Source organism: Balaenoptera acutorostrata, chromosome 20 (assembly GCF_949987535.1).
Source record: "Balaenoptera acutorostrata chromosome 20, mBalAcu1.1, whole genome shotgun sequence".
Taxonomy (NCBI): Eukaryota; Metazoa; Chordata; class Mammalia; order Artiodactyla; family Balaenopteridae; genus Balaenoptera; species Balaenoptera acutorostrata.
Genome location: NC_080083.1, coordinates 63,175,765 through 63,194,677, shown reverse-complemented (window position 1 = coordinate 63,194,677; position 18,913 = coordinate 63,175,765). Strand labels below are relative to the sequence as shown.

At 36.3% G+C, this 18,913-nt stretch overlaps 1 protein-coding gene across 14 annotated transcripts in view; it reads left to right on the top strand.

Annotated features, from left to right (window-relative positions):
• The window catches only part of CEP112 (centrosomal protein 112), a 417,120-nt gene that overhangs the window by 23,922 nt on the left and 374,285 nt on the right, over positions 1-18,913 (top strand). For 13 of the 14 annotated variants that reach the window (XM_057536338.1, XM_057536336.1, XM_057536335.1 and 10 more), the window contains 2 exons: positions 15,913-16,003; positions 18,438-18,536. In XM_057536338.1, coding sequence (XP_057392321.1) covers positions 15,913-16,003; positions 18,438-18,536 — 190 coding nt within the window. The remainder of the gene's footprint in view (positions 1-15,912; positions 16,004-18,437; positions 18,537-18,913) is intronic. The other variant, XM_028167340.2, reaches the window with a different exon arrangement.

Below are 18,913 nucleotides of genomic sequence, written 5' to 3'. Positions count from 1 at the left end.
CCTTACTGGCAATGTCCTCAAATTCCAGATTTCTACTAACAGCCTGTTAAAGTCAATTTTGTATTTCTCTGGCACACTACTGAAAATCCTTCTAGACTCTGACCACTACCTGGTTCAAAAGACACTTGCGAATTTTTAGGCAGCACCTTACTTCCATGTACCCAAATCATTATTAGTTATCTATTGCTGTGTAACAAATTATTCCAAATCTTAGCAGCTTAAAACAACAAACATTTATTTCATGAGCATAGCTGAGTTTTCTGGCTCAGGTTCTCTTGTAAAGCTGAAATCAAAGTATTGGCTGAGACTGTGGTCTCAGTTGAAGGTTTAACTGAGGGAATAATCCATTTCTGTTCTCACTTATATGTTTAATAGGATTCAGTTATATGTGGGCTCTTGGTTTGGGGCCCTCAGTCTTCTATGGCTGTCATCCAGAGGCCTCATCCAGTTACTTGCTTCTGGACTTCTCTGTAGGACAGCCCACAATAAGGCAGCTGGCTTCCATCAGAGGAAGTAAGCAAGATGGAAGCCAGAGTCTTTTCGTAAGGTAGTTTTCGAAGTGATAATCCATCACTTTTGCCAGATTCTGGTTATTAGAAGTAAGTCACTAGGTTCAGTCCACACTCAAGAAAAGGGCATTACACAAGGGATGTGGGGATAACTGGGAGGCATATTAGATATTGCCTAGCACAGGGGTCCCCAACCCCCAGGCTACGGACTGGTAACGGTCCGCAGCCTGTTAGGACCTGGGCCGCACAGCAGGAGGTGAGTGGCGGACAAGCGAGCGAAGCTTCATCTGCTGCTCCGCATTGGTCACGTTACCACCTGAACCATTCCCCTCCACCCTGCTGTCCATGGAAAAATTGCCCTCCACAAAACCGGTCCCTGGTGCCAAAAAGGTTGGGGACTGCTAGCCTAGCACATACCTCGAACAAGTACTAAAAACATAATAGAAAGGCATATAGCTAGAAAGAAATATAACTAGAGGGATTAAAATGGAATACAATGAAATAGTCAATGAACACTGAACACAATGAACACAATAGTCAAAGGAGGTAGGGGAGAAAGAACAGGAACAAAGAAAGATGGGACAAATGTAAAACCAATAGCAAAATGGCAGACTAAATAGAACCATATCAGTGATTATGTTAAATGTAAATGGACTCAACACTCTAAAGGCAGCAGTTGTTAGATTGGATAAAAAAGCATGAACAAACTGTGTGTTGTCTGTAAGAGACATACATTACATACAAGGACAAGTAAATTGAAACTAAAAGGATGTAAAGAGATGTGTAATGGGAACAACAAACATAAGAAAGCTGGAATGGCCATATTAAATATCAGATAAAATAGACTTTAAGACAAGGAGAATTACCAGAGATGAATAGAATCATTTTGTAATGATATAGGGGTCAATTCATAAGCATGACATAACAGTTATAATTGTGTATGCATCAAATAATAGAGCTTCACAAATACATGTAGCAAAGGGACCTCCATACTGTTCTCCATAGTGGTTGTATCAATTTACATTCCTACCAACAGTACAGGAGGGTTCCCTTTTCACCACACCCTTTCCAGAATTTATTGTTTCTAGATTTTTTGATGATGGCCATTCTGACCAGTGTGAGGTGATACCTCATTGTAGTTTTGATTTGCATTTCTCTAATAATTAGTGATGTTGAGCATCTTTTCATGTGCCTCTTGGCCGTCTGTATGTCTTCCTTGGTGAAATGTCTATTTAGGTTTTCCGCCCATTTTTTAACTGGATTGTTTGTTTTTTTGATATTGAGCTCCATGAGCTGCTTGTATATTTTGAGCTGCTTGTATATATTGTCCGTTGTTTCATTTGCAAATATTTTCTCCCATTCTGAGGGTTGTCTTTTCGTCTTGTTTATGGTTTCCTTTGCTGTGCAAAAGGTTTGAAGTTTTATTAGGTTCCATTTGTTTATTTTTATTTTTATTTCCATTACTCTAGGAGGTGGGTCAAAAAAGATCTTGCTGTGGTTTATGTCAAAGAATGCTTTTCCTTTGTTTTCCTGTAAGAGTTGTAGTATCTGGTCTTATATTTAGGTCTTTAATCCATTTTGAGTTATTTTTGTGTATGGTGTTAGGTAGTGTTCTAATTTCATTCTTTTACATGTAGCTGTCCAGTTTTCCCAGCACCACTTATTGAAGACACTGTCTTTTCTCCATTGTATGTTCTCACCTCCTTTGTCGTAAATTAGGTGCCCATATGTGAGTGGGCTTATCTCTGGGCTTTCTATCCTGTTCCATTGATCTGTATTTCTGTTTTTGTGCTAGTACCATACGGTCTTGATTACTGTAGCTTTGTAGTATAGTCTGAAGTTGGGGAGCCTGATTCCTCCAGCTCCGTTAAAAATAGAACTATCATATGACCCAGCAATCCCACTACTGGGCTTATATCTTGAGAAAACCATAATTCAGAAAGAGACATGTACCACAATGTTCATTGCAGCACTATTTACAATAGCCAGGACATGGAAGCAACCTAAATGTCCATCGACAGATGAATGGATAAAGAAGATGTGGCACATATATATAATGGAATATTACTCAGCCATAAAAAGAAACGAAATTGAGTTATTTGTAGTGAGGTGGGTGGACCTAGAGTCTGTCATACAGGGTGAAGTAAGTCAGAAAGAGACAAACAAATACCGTATGCTAACACATATATATGGAATCTAAAAAAAAAAAATGGTACTGATGAACCTAGTGACAGGGCAGGAATAAAGACATAGACATAGAGAATGAACATGAGGACATGGCGGGGGGAGGGGGAAGCTGGGACGAAGTAAGAGGAGCATCGACGTATATACACTCCCGAATGTAAAACAGATAGCTAGTGGGAAGCCGCAGCATAGCACAGGGAGATCAGCTCGGTGCTTTGCGATGACCTAGAAGTGTGGGATAGGGAGGGTGGGAGGGAGATGCAAGAGGGAGGAGCTATGGGGATATATGTATGCATATGGCTGATTTACTTTGTTGTACAACAGAAACTAACACAGTATTGTGAAGCAATTATACTCCAATAAAGATCTGTTTTTTAAAAAAATACGTGTAGCAAAAAGTAACAAGAGCTAAAGAGAGAAATAGACAAATCTGCAGCCACTGTTGCAGATTTTAACATCCCTTTCTTAGGAATTATGGAGCAACATGACCAAAGAATCAGCAAGGATATAGAAGATTTGAACAATACTCTGAGCTACCTCAACCTAGTTGACATCTAAGAAATACCCCATCCAATAAGTGCAGATTACACATTCTTCAAGTGCACATGGTATGTTCATCCAGATAAGTCATATCTGGGTTGTAAAAGAAATTCAGTTGGTCTCAAAGGATGGACGTCACACAGAGCATGTTTTCTGATCTCATCGGAATTTAATAAGAAAGAAACAATTATAGTACATCCAGAAAAGCCATCAAACGTTTATAAATTAAGAAAACTCACTTCTAAATAACCTATTTGTCAAGAAAGAAATCACAAGGGTTTATAGAAATTTTGAACCAAATGATAAAGAAAATACAACATATCAAAATTTATGAGAGGCAGCTTGGAGGGAAATTTAGTTTTTAATGCTTGTGTTAGAAAAGAAGAAAAATCCAAAATCAGTGGTCACAGCTTCTCCCTTTGGAAGATGGAAGAATAAGAGCTGAGTGAATCCAATGTAAGCAGAATGAAGGAAATAAAATAGATGAGAGTGGAAATCAATGCAACAGGAAACAGTAAAGGAAAACAATAAAGTCAATGGAGGCAAACATTGGTTTTTTTTTAAAGTTAAATAAAATTGATAAATTCTAGTTACACTCATGAAATAAAAAGAAAGAAATACATTGGCAAATATAAAAACCTGTAGAATGGTAATTCTGGTTTATAACTCCACTTTTAATTTTTTATAGGATTACAAAGGCAGTTGAATAAAATGATATCCAACTATATGCTAATAATTAGTGATGTTGAGCATAGGGACTCACTTTAGCTCTAAGGACACATCCAAGTTGAAAGTGAAAGGATGGAAAAGATATTCCATGCAAATAGTAACCAAAAGAGGGCAGGAGTGGATTTGTATTATAAGAAATAGATTAAGTAATAACCTGTTACAAGAGACAAAGAATGAACTTATATAATGATAAAAGGGTCAATGGACCAAGAAGATATAACAGTTATAAACATACATGCACCAAACATCAGAAGTCTTAAATATATGAGTCAAACATCAACAGAATGGAGGGAGAAATAGCTCTACAATAGTGGTAAGAAAACTTCAGTACCACACATTCAGTGATGGTTAGAACAATCAGGAGATCATAAAGAAACAGAGGACTTGAACAACACTGCAGACCAATTTGACCAAACTGATATATAGAGAGCATTCCATCCAACAGCAGTAGAATACATTTTTCTCAAGTGTACATGGAATATTCTCCAGGATAAAACCATTTGATAGTCCACAAAACCAGTTTCAATATATTTTAAAAGATTGAAATCATACAGAGTATCTTTTCTGATCAAAATGTAGGGAAACTAGGAATCAATAGTAAAACTGGAAAATTCATAAATATGTGGAAATTAAATAACACACTCATAGTCAAGAAGTCAAAAAAGAAAAGGGAAATCAGAAAATATCTTGAAACAAATGAGAACACAACATACCAAAACTTATGGGATGCAGTGAAAGCAGTGCTATGAGGGGAATTTATAGTTGTAAAATCTTACATTAAAAAAGAAAAATCTGACATCAACAACCTAAATTTACATCTTAAGGAACTAAGAAAAGAACAAACTCTGAAGCTAGCAGAAGAAAGGAAATAAAACAAAATGGGAAAACATTAGAGAAAATCATGGAAACCACTAGGAAAAAAAGACAACTGAAATCAGACATGAAAGAAGAGATAGTAAACTGATTTTACAGAAATAAAAAGGATTATAAGTGAGTACAATGAGCAGTTGTAAACCAACACATTGGGTAACCTAGATGAAGTGGATAATTTCCTAGAGACACAGTCTACCAAGACTGAATCATGAAGAAATAGAAAATCTATTTCTATTTCTAGAACAGACCTATAACTAGTAAGGAGATTGAAGCAGTATTCAAAAACCTTCCAACAAAGAAAAGCCTAGGACCAGATAGCTTCACTGGTGAATTCTATCAAACATTTAAAGAGTAGTTAACACCAATCCTCCTTAACTCTTCCAAAATTGAAGAGGAGGGAATACTTCCAGATTCATGGTATGAGGCCAGCATTACCGTGATACCAAAGCCAGACAAAGACACTACAAGAAAAGAAAACTACAAACCAATATTCCTGATGAATATTGATGAAAAAACCCTGAAAAAAATACTAGCAAACAATTCAACAGCACATTAAAAGGATTATACACCATGACAAAGTGGGATATATTCCTGGAATGCAAGGAAAATTTGACAAATGAAACAATCATTATAGTACACATTAACAGAATGATGGAAAAGAAACACGTGATCATCTCAATTGATGCAGAAAAAGCATGTGACAAAATTTAGCACCCTTTCATGATAAAAATACTTGACAAAGTACGAATAGAAGGGAACTACCTCAAAATAATAAAGGCCGTATATGAAAAGCCCACAGCTAACAGCATACTTAAGAGTGAAAGCAAAAGTTTTACCTTTAAGAGCAGTAATAAGACAGGGATGCCCACTCTCATCACTTCTATTCAACACAGTACTGGAAGTCCTAACCAGAGCAGTGAGGCAAGAAAAAGAAAAGTCATCGAAATTGAAAGAAGAAAAATGATCTCTGTTCACAAATGATATGATCTTATATACAGAAAACTAAATATTCCACAAAAAACTATTAGAACTAATAAACAAATTCAACAAAGTAGCAGGATACAAAACCAACAAATTAAAATCAGTCACAATCTTATACACTAACAGTGGACAATCTGAAAAGGAAATTAAGAAGACAGTTCCATTTACAACAGTGTCAAAAAGAATAAAATACTTAGGAATAAACGTAACCAAGGACTTGTACACTAAAAACACCACAAAATATTGTTGAGAGGAATTTAAAAAGACACCAGTAAATGGAAAGACATGTGTTCATGGATTGGAAGACTTAATATTGTTAAGATGTACTATACAACCCAAAGTGATATATTGAATAATATTGGGTTGGGTAACATGGGAAACCAGAATGAACGTTTTGGCCAACCCAATACAATCCCTATCAAAATTCCAGTGGCTTTTTTTTTTCTTTTCAGAAAAGGAAAAATACTTCCTAAAAGTCATATGGAATCTCAAGTGACACTGAATAGCTAAAACAGTCTTGGAAAAGAAAAGCAAAACTGGAATTCTAACATTTTCTAATTTCAAAACTTCCTACAGTGCCACGTAATCTAAACAGTGTCGTGCTATCCTCAAAGGATAGAGTGAGCTTTCTGCACCAGTGTGCAGTTTTAATCTTACCTCCCTTCTAGTAGCTAGCACCTCATAATAGAGATTAAAGAGGTGTGGAAAGAAGAAGAGGTAAAAAGTGGCTATAAAATTGCTAGAGTTGAAAAAAACCCATCAGAAATGTTACAACCATGTAAATATTTTTAATCTACTTTTCTATCATTATTACTTTGGATCTGGCAAGGAGAGATTTCCCAACCCAGTTATAGTAGTCTTCCTGTTTCTGGGAAACAAGGCTATTTTGCAGGACAGTCAATGCTGATGCTAGTCGAAGAAACATGAAGGAAAGAGAGAACTGTATGCAACCCTACAGTTCACTTTCACGTTTGGTGTTTGTGCTGGGAAACGTGGGAAGCTAGATCTGTTGCCAGTTTTATTTACCTTTTGTAATGAAAGAACATATTTTTTTTTGCATTTTAAATAAAAAATAACTAGCAGTTTTTGAATTAAATGTTTCTTGCTTGGCTACACTGTGATGCTAAAAACACTTGGAGAGAGCACCAAAAATATATATAAGTCCACACACACCTATGGAGACTCTAGATGTTCTTTGTACTCGGTATGTGTTGAAACAAAGAGGAAATGTACCCAAACCAACCTCTATACAAAGGACAGACACCACTGTAAATGTGAGTGTGCCCGTTAACACATAATACACTGACCAAATTTGGTAAGGGAGGCACCACAATTTGTCAGTAATAATGATGTAGAGGCCACGGTACTTAGGTACCTCTAGGTAGCAATCAATAAAGCGTTTTTTTCCCCTTATGACTTCATGTTTTATGAAGATGATGCAAAGACTGTTGGGAATGACCTTTAACAAACTATAGAAGGGGTGTAGTCTGTTCTGGTATCAGTCTGCGGTTCCTCTTCACAAAGCTCCTTGAGGAGAGAGACTCTGTCTTGCTCACAATTACATTCCTAAGGCCTGTCACTGTACCATGGAGCACAGTTAATAACTCAGTTATTTGTTAAATGAATATGAATGAATGAACAAATAAATGATTGGCTAAATTAATAAAAATGTCTGGTACTGGCATAAAGACAGACATAGAGACTAATAGATTAGAATAGAGAGCCCAGAGATAAGCCCTTGCATATATGGTCAAATGATTTTTGACAGGGGCGCCAAGACCATTCAATAGGAAAAGGGCAGTCTTTTCAACAAATGGTGTGGCAAAACTGGATATTCACATGCAAAAGAATGAAGTTGGACTCTTGCTTTTTACTATATATAAAAATTAACGCAGAATGGATACAAATGCCTAAAGGTAAAAGCTACAACTACAGAACTCTTAAAAGAAAATATCGGGGGAAAGCTTCATGACGATGGATTTGGCATTGATTTATTGGATATGATACCAAAAGCACAAGCAGCAACCAAAAAAAGCTGTAGATAAATTGGACCATGTCAAAATTAAAAACTTTTGTGCATCAAAGGATGCAATCAGCAGAGTGAAAAGGCAACCCGTGGAATGGGAGAAAATATTTGCAAATCACCTACCTGAAAAAGGGTTAATATCCAGAGTATGTGAAGAACCCCAAAATTCAACAACAACAAAAACAAACAACCTGATTAAAAAGTGGGCAAAGGACTTGAATAGACATTTCTCCAAAAAAATGATCAGTAATCATTCTGGAAATGCAAGTCAAAACCATAATGAGATACCACCTATTAGGACGGCTACTATCAAACAAACAAACAAACAAAACAAGTGTTTGGCAAGGATGTGGAGAAGTTGGACCCCTGTGTACAGTTGGTGGGAATGTAAAATAGTGTAGCTGTGGTTGAACACCATCAGCAGCTCATCAAAAAAATTAAAAAAATATTACTGTATCATACAGAAATCCCACTTCCGTGTATATATCCAAAATAATTGAAAACAGGGACCTGAACAGATATTTGTATACCCTTGTACATAGCATCATTATTTTCAGTAGCCAAAAGATGGAAGCATCCCAGGTGTCCATCAATGGATGAATGCATAAAAATATGGCATATAATACAATGGAATATTATTGAGCCTTAAAAAGGAAGGAAATTCTGACACATGTTACAACATGGGTGAACCGTGAAGATATTACTCTAAGGCAGATAAGCCAGTCACAAAATGAAAAATACTGTATGATTCCACTTATATGAAGTATAAATTCATAGAGGCAGAAAGTAGAATGGTGTTTGCCAGGGGCTGAGGGGAGAGGAGAAAGGGAAGGTATTGTTTAATAGGTAGAGTGTTTCAGTCTTGGGAAGGTGGAAAAACTCTAGAGATGGATGGTGATGGTGGTTGCACAACACTGTGATTGTACTTCCAACCACTCTTAACACTTAAAAGTGGTTAAGATGGTAAATTTTATGTTCCATGCATTTTGCCACAGTTAAAAATTTAAAAATGGGAGAGAAAACACAAATTAGCAATGTCAGGAATGAATGAAAGAGGAGGCTCCACACAGATCCTACAGACATTCAGAATATGATGAGGCGGGAATTCCCTCGTGGTCCAGTGGTTAGAACTCCTCACTTTCACTGCCAGGGGCCTGGGTTCGATCCCTGGTCAGGGAATTAAGATCCTGCAAGCCACATGGCATGGCCAAAAAAAAAAAAAAAAAAAAGAATATAATGAGGCTATTATAAACAACTTTGTATCAGTGAACATTTGGATGAAATAGAAGAATTCCTTAAAAGACAAGAAGAAATGGGAAATCTGAGTATCCCTATAGTTACCAAAGAAATTTATTTTATAATTAACTACCTTCCTATAAAGAAATCTGCAAGCCCAGATGGCTTCCTTGGTGAATTCTATCAGGCTTTTATGGAAGAAATGATATCATCCTACATGAATTTTTTTCAGGAAATAGAGAAAGAGGGAATGCTTCCCAACTCACGTTGGTAAGTCTGTATTACTTTGTTTTCAAAAGAAGACAGACATTACCAGAATGTAAAACTACATACCAGTATTCCTGCATGAATATAGATTTTAAAATTCTTAATTAGCATATTGTATCCAGAAAATATACAAAAGGTATTATATCATGGATAGATGGTGCTCCCCGCATATAGAGAAAATATTCTAAATACATATATCTGATAAATGACTTGTGTCTAGAATATGTGCGACTCAAGGAAAAGTAGACAACAACCCAATTAATGTGCAAAAGATTTTACAGACACTTCACTAAATGTATATATAAATAAATGGCTAATGTACACACATGAAAAGATGGACAACATCATCCTTTATCAGGGAAGTGAAAATTATAAAGCACAATGTGATACCACTATACACCCATTAGAGTGGCTACAATGATAAAGACAAAACCAAGTGTGGTGACAATGAGATGAACCTGGAAGTCTCATACAGCGTTAATGGGAGTATAAAGTGGCACCACCACTTTGGAAAACAGTTTACCAGTTTCTTACAAAGTTTTAGATAATTTACCGTATGACCTCACAATTCTATTCCTACATGTCAAGAGAAATGAAAATGTATGTCCACATAAATTCTCGAATGTCCATAGCAGCTTTATTCATAATAGCCAAATGTGGAGACAAGTGTCCATCAGTACATGAATCAAAAAGGAAATTAAGGTCCATGCATATAATGGAATACTTCTAATCAATAAAAAGAAATGAACTTTTGATACGTGCAACAACATGGCTAAATCTCTCTTCCTTAGTGAGAGGAGCCAGGCATAAAAAGTGCATTCTGTTTGATTCCATATATAAGAGATTCTGCAAAATGCAGGTTGCCTGGGTTTGTGGGAGGGAGTAGATTGATTGCCAAGGAGGCCAAGAGAACTTCTGGGTGTGATGGAAAGAATCTGTATCTTCATTGTACAGGTTACAGAGGTATATACATTTGTCAAAACTCTACATTTTAAATGGGTATGGCTTTACAGTATATAAATTATACCTCAATAAACCTAATAAAAAATCATATCTAGGTGTAGGTGAGACTTTCCTGGTGTGGCTTCTTCCATTCTAAACAACTGTGAACTAAAGTTGTAAGTTATCTCCCCCGACCACTGCCCCCAACATACCCTCCCCCTCTCCCAGTGGTGAGAGAGGCACTGGAGAATTCCCATTTAAAAAACAGGGAAAATGGGAGACACAAACCAATGACAGTTCTATAGAAATTCTGAAATCTAGCAGGTGTTGGTTGCCAGTTTCTTGATTAGGGCTTAGTGCTGCTTCCTGGAAGTGTTCTTCGTGGTTCTCTGCTCTGTCTTTTGGGTTCTTGACTTTTCCTTCTGAATTATCTTTTTCTTTTTCTTTTTAACAGAAGCAATGATTTGTTTTAAGCTGAGTAGTTTTCTCAGCCTGCCTCCTGTTTATAGGAGTTTGGGGAACCAAATGCCTCTTTTTACTTTTTTTTTTTTAAATTTATTTTTTAAAAATGATTTTTGGTTGCATTGGGTCTTCATTGCTGCACGCGGGCTTTCTCTAGTTTTGGCGAGTGGGGGCTACTCATTTCGGTGGCTTCTCTTGTTGTGGAGCATGGGCTCAGTAGTTGTAGCACGCGGGCTCAGTAGTTGTGGCACACGGGCTTAGTTGCTCCGTGGCGTGTGGGATCTTCCCAGACCAGGGATCAAACCCGTGTCCCCTGCATTGGCAGGCGGATTCTTAACCACTGTGCCACCATGGAAGTCCCCCTCTTTTCACTTTGAACTCTGTCCTTTCATACGACGAGTTTAGTTCCTTGGCTTTGAGGCCATGTCTCTGTTCCTTGCCTTTCCCGGGCACAAAGCTTCTTATAAGCCAGAGCTTTCCGAAGTGGTCACCAGCACTGATTTTCAGCTTCTTCTCAAGAACAGGGAACTCCATCCCTGCTTCTGGTTTCTTGATGAGTTTGACTTTGTCCTTCTACTTAGAGGAACTTTGATTCTCTCCTACTTGTCCAGAGTCATACTTCCTGCTCTTTCTAGCTGTCTCTGAAACCAGAGCCTGGCAGACCTTCAGTTCCTGTGCTTTTTATGACATTACATTTTTAAAAATTAAAGTATAGTTGATTTACGATATTATATTAGTTTCAGGCATACAACTAGTGATTCGGTATTTTTATAGATTATATTGCATTTAAAGTTATTATAAAATATTGGCTGTATTCCCTGTGCTGTACAACATATCCTTGTATCTTATTTATTTTATACAGAGTAGTTTGTACCTCTTAATCCCCTCCTCCTATCTTGTCCCTCCCCCTACCCGTCTCGCTACTGGTAACAATTAGCTTGTGAGTCTGCTTCTGTTTTGTTATATTTGTTTGCTTTATTTTTTAGATTTCACATATAAATGATAACATTCAGTGTTTGCCTTTCTCTGTCTAACTTATTTCACTTAGCATAATACATTTTAGGTCCATCCATGTTGTTGCAAAGGGCAAAATTTTATTCTTTTTTACGGCTGAGTAGTATTCCATTGTATATATGTACCACACCTTCATCCATTCATCTGTTGATGGACACCTAGGTTGCTTCCATGTCTTGGCTACTGTGAATAGTGCTGCTGTGAACATTGGGGTGCATGTATCTTTTTGAATTAGTGTTTTCATTTTCTCTGCGTATATACCCAGGAGTGGAATTGCTGGATCATATGGTAGTTCTATTTTTAGTTTTTTGAGGACCGTCCTTACTGTTTTCCACAGTGGCTCCACCAATTTACATACCCACTAACAGGGTGCTAGGTTTTCCTTTTTTCCACATCCTCACCAACATTTATTTGTGGTCTTTTTGACAACAGCATGATGTTACATTTTTGGGGGTTGTTTTGGGCATTGCATTTTTGTCCAAGCTAAAAGAGATGTTCTAGGTTATTCCTTTAGGTTTTTCTCCAATGTAGTCTTGACTGGCATTGTCACTACTATTTCTTTAATTATTGTTTTCCCAGTTTCTGTTTTATTTATGCCTTCTGGAATTCATATTATTTTGATGTGAGAGATTTTGAATTTATCTTCCTTATCTGTTGAATTTTTATTTATTATATTCATCCCTTAATTTTTTTGTGTGTTCTCAGAATATTTCTTGAAGTAGTTTTCTAGTTCGCTGATTTGATTTTATGCTATATTTTATCTGCCATTCTCTTCTTACATTGTGGTTTTAAAATTTGGTAATCATGTTTTTCATTTTTAAGCACATTTTTATGATCACAGATTGTTTATTTCCTTTTTATATCTGAAATGTCTACTTGAATCACATTGAGGACACAAATTAAAAAGACATTTTAGAAATTTTCCATATATATATAAGTTTCTTTTGCAGGAAGAAATTCAGTCAGTCTTTTTTTAGGCTTTTAAAGCTTATTATATGTCTCATTACTTATCTCTTTATTTTTACAGTGACAAGTCTGTGTCTCTGTAGTATTTGGAATCAGCAAAGATGCTGGGAGAATGTTTCTGGATTGCCGTTGAAATATTTTAGCTTTAGGAAAAAGCGAAAGGGAAAAACTTATATTTCCTCTAGTTTTACTCCTCAAGAGGAGGAAGGAGGCACTTGCACGTCAGGGAATCTTACTCATACACTGAGACCCTGCTTTCTGGGCTAGCTTGACACCCACACGTGAACTGAGCCGCAGTCCCTCCTCCTCACTGGCAAAAGCTCCGTAATCCTGACCTCACTGTAATTGTGTCCCCCGTGCCAACTGTAGGCTGTCTTTATAAGCTCCATGACTTGCTATTTATTCTCTGTGGCAGGCAGCACCTGCTGTTCTTCCTAAAGGATAACACAGGGTTAAGCTTTGCCCCCTACCCTCTGTCTCCCTGTTCACCCTGACCTCCAGCCCCGTCACTGTGAATTTGAGCCGTCTTTGTACCTCCTTAGAGTTCCAGTTAATTGTGTTTCCAGCTGGAGTCATTATCAGTGGCAAGAGATGAAACTTCTGTGCTTAATGCCCTGTGCTTCTTGTGCCAGCTGGATTTTAGCAATGATACTGACCTCCTTCTTTAGTTGGCTCAACTGCCTTCACAAGAAGCTGACTTCGGCAATGCCTCTGCTTTACTTGGCCTGCACTGGAGCATGTTTCAGGGGAAATAGAATGAATTTAGTTTTGGGCATGTTGAATTGGAGGTAGGGCTATTCAGTTTGTATTTGCAATGGGGTTGGAGGCCAAGAGAGCAGTTTGGGCTGGAGATGTAGATTGGTAATCAGAGCTTCTCCTTATTATTTGAAAAACTAATAGTATATTGGATTGACCAGGGAAAGCACATAAAAGGAAAATAAATATGGTTAGACACAGAACCCCAGGGATTATAGCATGTATGAGATGGGTAGAGAAAGAAAAGCTAGTGAAAAAGCTGTGAAGGAGATTTCTAAAGGACCGGATAGGAACCGGGAAAGAATGGTTCTATGGAGCCAGTAAATGTGGCATCTTTAAAGCACCACCCCTAATGTTTTAGTGAGAGCAGCCAGGGTAAGAACAGATCACGGCTCATTTGCTTGGGCGCCTAGGAGATCAATGCTGACTTTACTTACAGCACTTTCAGGATGAGTGGAAGTCAGATTGTAGTTGATTGGAAAGGACATGGCAGGATAGGACATAGATTCAATAACTTATTTTGAAAATTTACTATGAAGGGAAAGAGGTAGATTGGTACAGAAGACAGCTACATGTGACTTAAAAGGATGTGTTGTTTTATGTATGCACCCTGTGTAATAAATAGATAAATGTTTCAGTCCTCTTTTTATTAATATTTTCTATGAGAAGAATTACTTTTAATATTTAAGCATTTTTCAATTTTTAAGTATCGCTCTTTTTATGATTGTTTAATCTATTCTTAAAGAAGAACAGGCCACTACTTAGTATGATATATCAGGGTGTCTCTTCCCACATACTAAGTTTTAAATGCTTTATATCAGCTCAAGCACACTGGCTGATGAGATTATTCTCAAAATATTACTTTATCTCCTTTTCTCATTTATTTTTAAGTATTTGGATATCTGGACTACTGAGTAGGGGTATAAAAAAAATCCACAGCTCTCTTTAAAATAACTTTTTCAGACATTCTAAATTACTTAGTAACTAGTCTAAGGAATGTTATTCTGTCACTGTTAACTACCAAAAAACACATTAATTTTAATCTTGTCTTTTTGAGCTACTGTTCTGTCTTTTGAGAATACTTAGTATGACCCACAACTTGTGAAGGAAATCCTGATATGTCTAGTGGTTGAAAGTCAGTGGCTTTAATTCATTAAATAATGGTTAGTTTTCATTTTGTGTCTCTTGAAGTAACCATTCAGAGAATAGATATTTGTGATCATGGAACTTTCATTGAAGTAGCTCGAATAGAAATATATGGGAGAGAAGTGGACATGAAGGGAAGTCAAATATTTTCTTAGGAAACTAGATTCCCTAGGATAATGGATAAAGTAATTTATCCATTATCCCTGGTAATATAAAAATATGGCAGTACAGGAAGATGATTGCACCAAGTGCCATCCACATAATCCAGTTAAAGAGTTAACAATATCACATTGTATGCATATACCACTTTTGCTCTATCCACTTCTCTGTTGACGGATACTTGGGTTGTTTCCATATCTTCAGCATAGTGCCTAGTTAACAATGTAGTATTGTGCTCCTCAAAATTTGTTGAAAGGATAGACCTCATATTAAGTGTTCTTACAACAAAACAAAAACAAAAACAAAGGGTCACAGGGAAACTCTGGGAAGTATTGGATATGTCTGTTACCTTGATTGTGGTGATGGTATCACAGGTGTTTGCGTATGTTCAAACTCATCAAATTGCACACATTAAATATGTTCAGTTCTTTGTATGTCAATTATACCTCAATAGAGCTCTTTTAAAAAAAAAAATATATGGGAGACTCTAGGCTAAAGTAGAATATTGAGAATGGCATTTTTTGTACTATATTTTATATTGGAGAAAAATCTTTTTGTTCTAATTCATCTGGAAGCTTAAACTATTTTCCTATTTATGCTGTACTTATCATGTTTTACCTAAATTAACACGGCATATTTTTAAATTTAGGACTTTGATTTATCTGTGGTTTCTGAGATGGCTTCAAATTAATTCAGACTTTCAGCTATGTGAAAGTTCTGTTATTTCATATATTTTAAGACTTCATCATGATGTGAAACATGAATCCAACAAAACTTGCTAACCTTTTAAAACAATTATCTTCTCTGAGAATGTATGCTTCAATTTTTCTCTTCCTACACTTAGGAAAAGGGGAAATACATGTGGTTTATTATAGTCCCACTTAACAGTAGCATTTGTTTGTAAGCAAGCATGTGGCATTTAGGTGACATTTTATTTATAGTTTAATAAATACAAGTGGTTATTATTCGTATTTCTTTTTTCTTTGCTATTGAAACGTCATTGTTAATATAAACAGTCATCTCATTTCCAAAAGAAAAAAAAATTGTAATCCTAGATTTGAATACCCCTGTGTCCTCTGAATTCCCCCAATTCTGACTGTGACTGTTTTGATCTCTTAATAGGGAACAATGCATTGCAAAGCTCCAAACCAGATCACAGTCTATGAGTCCAACCTACAGAGAAGATGGACAGATTATTACCCCAAAGAGTTGTGTAAGATCAGATTCTACTTTGGTTTTTTTGTTTGTTTGCTTCTTGTTTTAAAATATCCCCACATATTTTTAGTTTCATATTGTTAAATTCCAACGATTACTTACAAACAATAAAGTCTAAAGGTATTGGTGAATATCCTGGTTTCAAAGAAAGTGGTGTATTTGGTATATTCCATAGCGTTCCTTCTGCTTTCTCAAAGATTCTGAGGCATCGTGTTAATCAGTCTATCATTTTTCCTGTGCATTGAAGAATAACTTTGAGAAGGTTTGTTTTTTAGTTATTTTTCCCCTTTTACTCAGTATATGTCTAAAAATGATTAGACACACAATGGTCATAAACTTAAGAAATTGGGATTAGTTTGTAGTGAAGTAGGGAACACTGCCTTCCTGATGAAGGTGAACTGTTCCTATCTTGAAATATGAATACTTCTCTTGCATTTAACTACTTAACATAGATTTGGTTTGACCATGGAGCTAATGAGCATTCCAGTCAGCTTGATAAAGAGAAGGACTCTGCCTGCTTCCTACAGCATAACTCTGCTTGTCTTGGGTGATGAGACTTTTAGTTACAAGCAAGTTGTATGTGATACATGACTGTTTTAGCACATTTGCTCTGAACATAACTCCTTCCATTTTCTCCAGTGATGGAGAGTTCCAGTTTGGAACTTTCATAAATATCGTAATATAAAGAGCAGCACATTTTAGATATTTGTGAATTTATTATCAATCATTATATTTACTCAAAATAAATAAGGGAGGTACATTTTAAAAGACATTCTCATTCACACACACACACAAACATTCAAAAAGCAAGGGACCAATAGTAGAGGCAATAATGAATTTTAATATAGTGTATATAATAAACCCAACATTTTGTTCAATAGAAATCTGGGGATTCAGTAAAATATGAAGAACATTTTTTTTTAAAATTTTTAATTTAATTTTATTTATTTTTTATACAGCAGGTTCTTATTAGTCATCAGTTTTATACATATCAGTGTATACATGTCAATCCCAATCGCCCAATTCAGCACACCACCATCCCCACCCCGCCACGGCTTTCCCCCCTCGGTGTCCGTACATTTGTTCTCTACATCTGTGTCTGAAGAACATTTAAATGTATTTTTCATCACTTCAGATAATTTAAATGACCATAGATAAATAGATTTATTTGTTAGTAGTGAGGTTTTCTAAAAGCATGAAAATGCTATACCAATAAATTAAATTTAAATTTAAATAAAATAAAATATTTTGGCTGTACTGTAGGATATACATTATTATTTTACACAGACTTACCTTTCAAAGTTTTTAGGGCTTTCAGATCATTGTCCATTTCTGGGTACAGGTCTTTGGCGCTCCTGAGTTAATTATAATTTTAATCTGGTTTGATAAGTTTGTAATATAATAAATTATATGGGAGGGAAAAGAGCATGGAATTTTATTTTATTTTTTTATAAATTTATTTATTTTTACTTATTTATTTTTGTGTGTTGGGTCTTCGTTGCTGCGCGCGGGCTTTCTCTAGTTGTGGCAAGCAGGGGCTACTCTTCGTTGCGATGCACAGGCTTCTCATTGTGGTGGCTTCTCTTGCTGCAGAGTACGGGCTCTAGGTGCGCAGGCTCAGTAGTTGTGGCTCACAGGCCCTAGAGCGCAGGCTCAGTAGTTGTGGCACATGGGCTTAGTTGCTCCGTGACATGTGGGATCTTCCTGGACCAGGGCTTGAACCCGTGTCCCCTGCATTGGCAGGCAAATTCTTAACCACTGCGCCACCAGGGAAGTCCCTTAATTTTTTTAAGAAGTAAAGAATTACTTTTTCATAATAAATAATTATGTTTTCATGATGTGAATCCAAAGCTTATTTTTCTTTGTGTACAGTGTATGAATGAGAATTAATTTAAGAACAAAGAGCTTCTTGGACAGCAATACAAACTTCCCTGTTAACTAATTTTAACGAGAGTAAATAATTCATTTTTCCAAGTGTTCCCCTACCTACCTTTAAAGCTACTGTGGTATACCACAATTAAAACTTTTTGTGAAAGAACTTAAAGAGAAGAGTCTGGATTATTTTTTAAAATATTCTTTTGATTTTTTTTTTTTTTGAAATCTAGTTGCTGTGTGAATATATTGTGAAGGCATCTCATAGCCTTAAGCAGCTGTAATAAACAGTCATTACTTAGAATTGAGAACTAACTCAGTTGTAACATAATCCTTTCCTCTGAGGGTAGTATAGCATTACTAAAAAAGGCACACAAAACTCTCATTACTCTGAATGACATATATTTTGTCCTGTTTTCTCCCTCCCTCCCTCCCTCCCCTCTGCCCTTCCTTCCTTCATTCTCTCATTCCCTTCTTTCCCTCCTTCCTTTCCTCTTGTTTCTTCCCTCCATCTTGTCTTATTTTTCATCCTGTTTTTCTTTTTCTCTTTTGTATTTCAGGAAATTCATTCGAAGAAATCTGCTCTTTCTTTGGATGACAGTGACATCGAAGCTCGCCTTAATAGTTGGAATCTTGGGGTAAAAAAGTATTTGTTTCATGTATGTATGTTGATGTGGCAGAATCATGTTGTATTTGGAAAACATCTGCACTAATTTAATTCTAAACAATGACTATTACTGGCTGTTAGACATTGAGTACTGTGTGAGCACTGGGAAGGACTTGGGGAACAGGAAAGAGAAATAACATTCCAAAGAAGCATGAATGGTCCCTGCCCTCGACAAGCTGACTTTCTTGTTGGTGAAATAAGAGATATACACATGAAACAGTTAAATAAACTTTAAGATAGTGTATGATCAAACTGTATAACCAAAATGAGGTATATAGAAAGTAGAATCCTGAGGTGGAGGGGAGAGGAGGAGGACTTGGAGAAGCAAGGTCAGTTGGGTTAAAAAAATTCTCCAGGAGACCTCAGGAT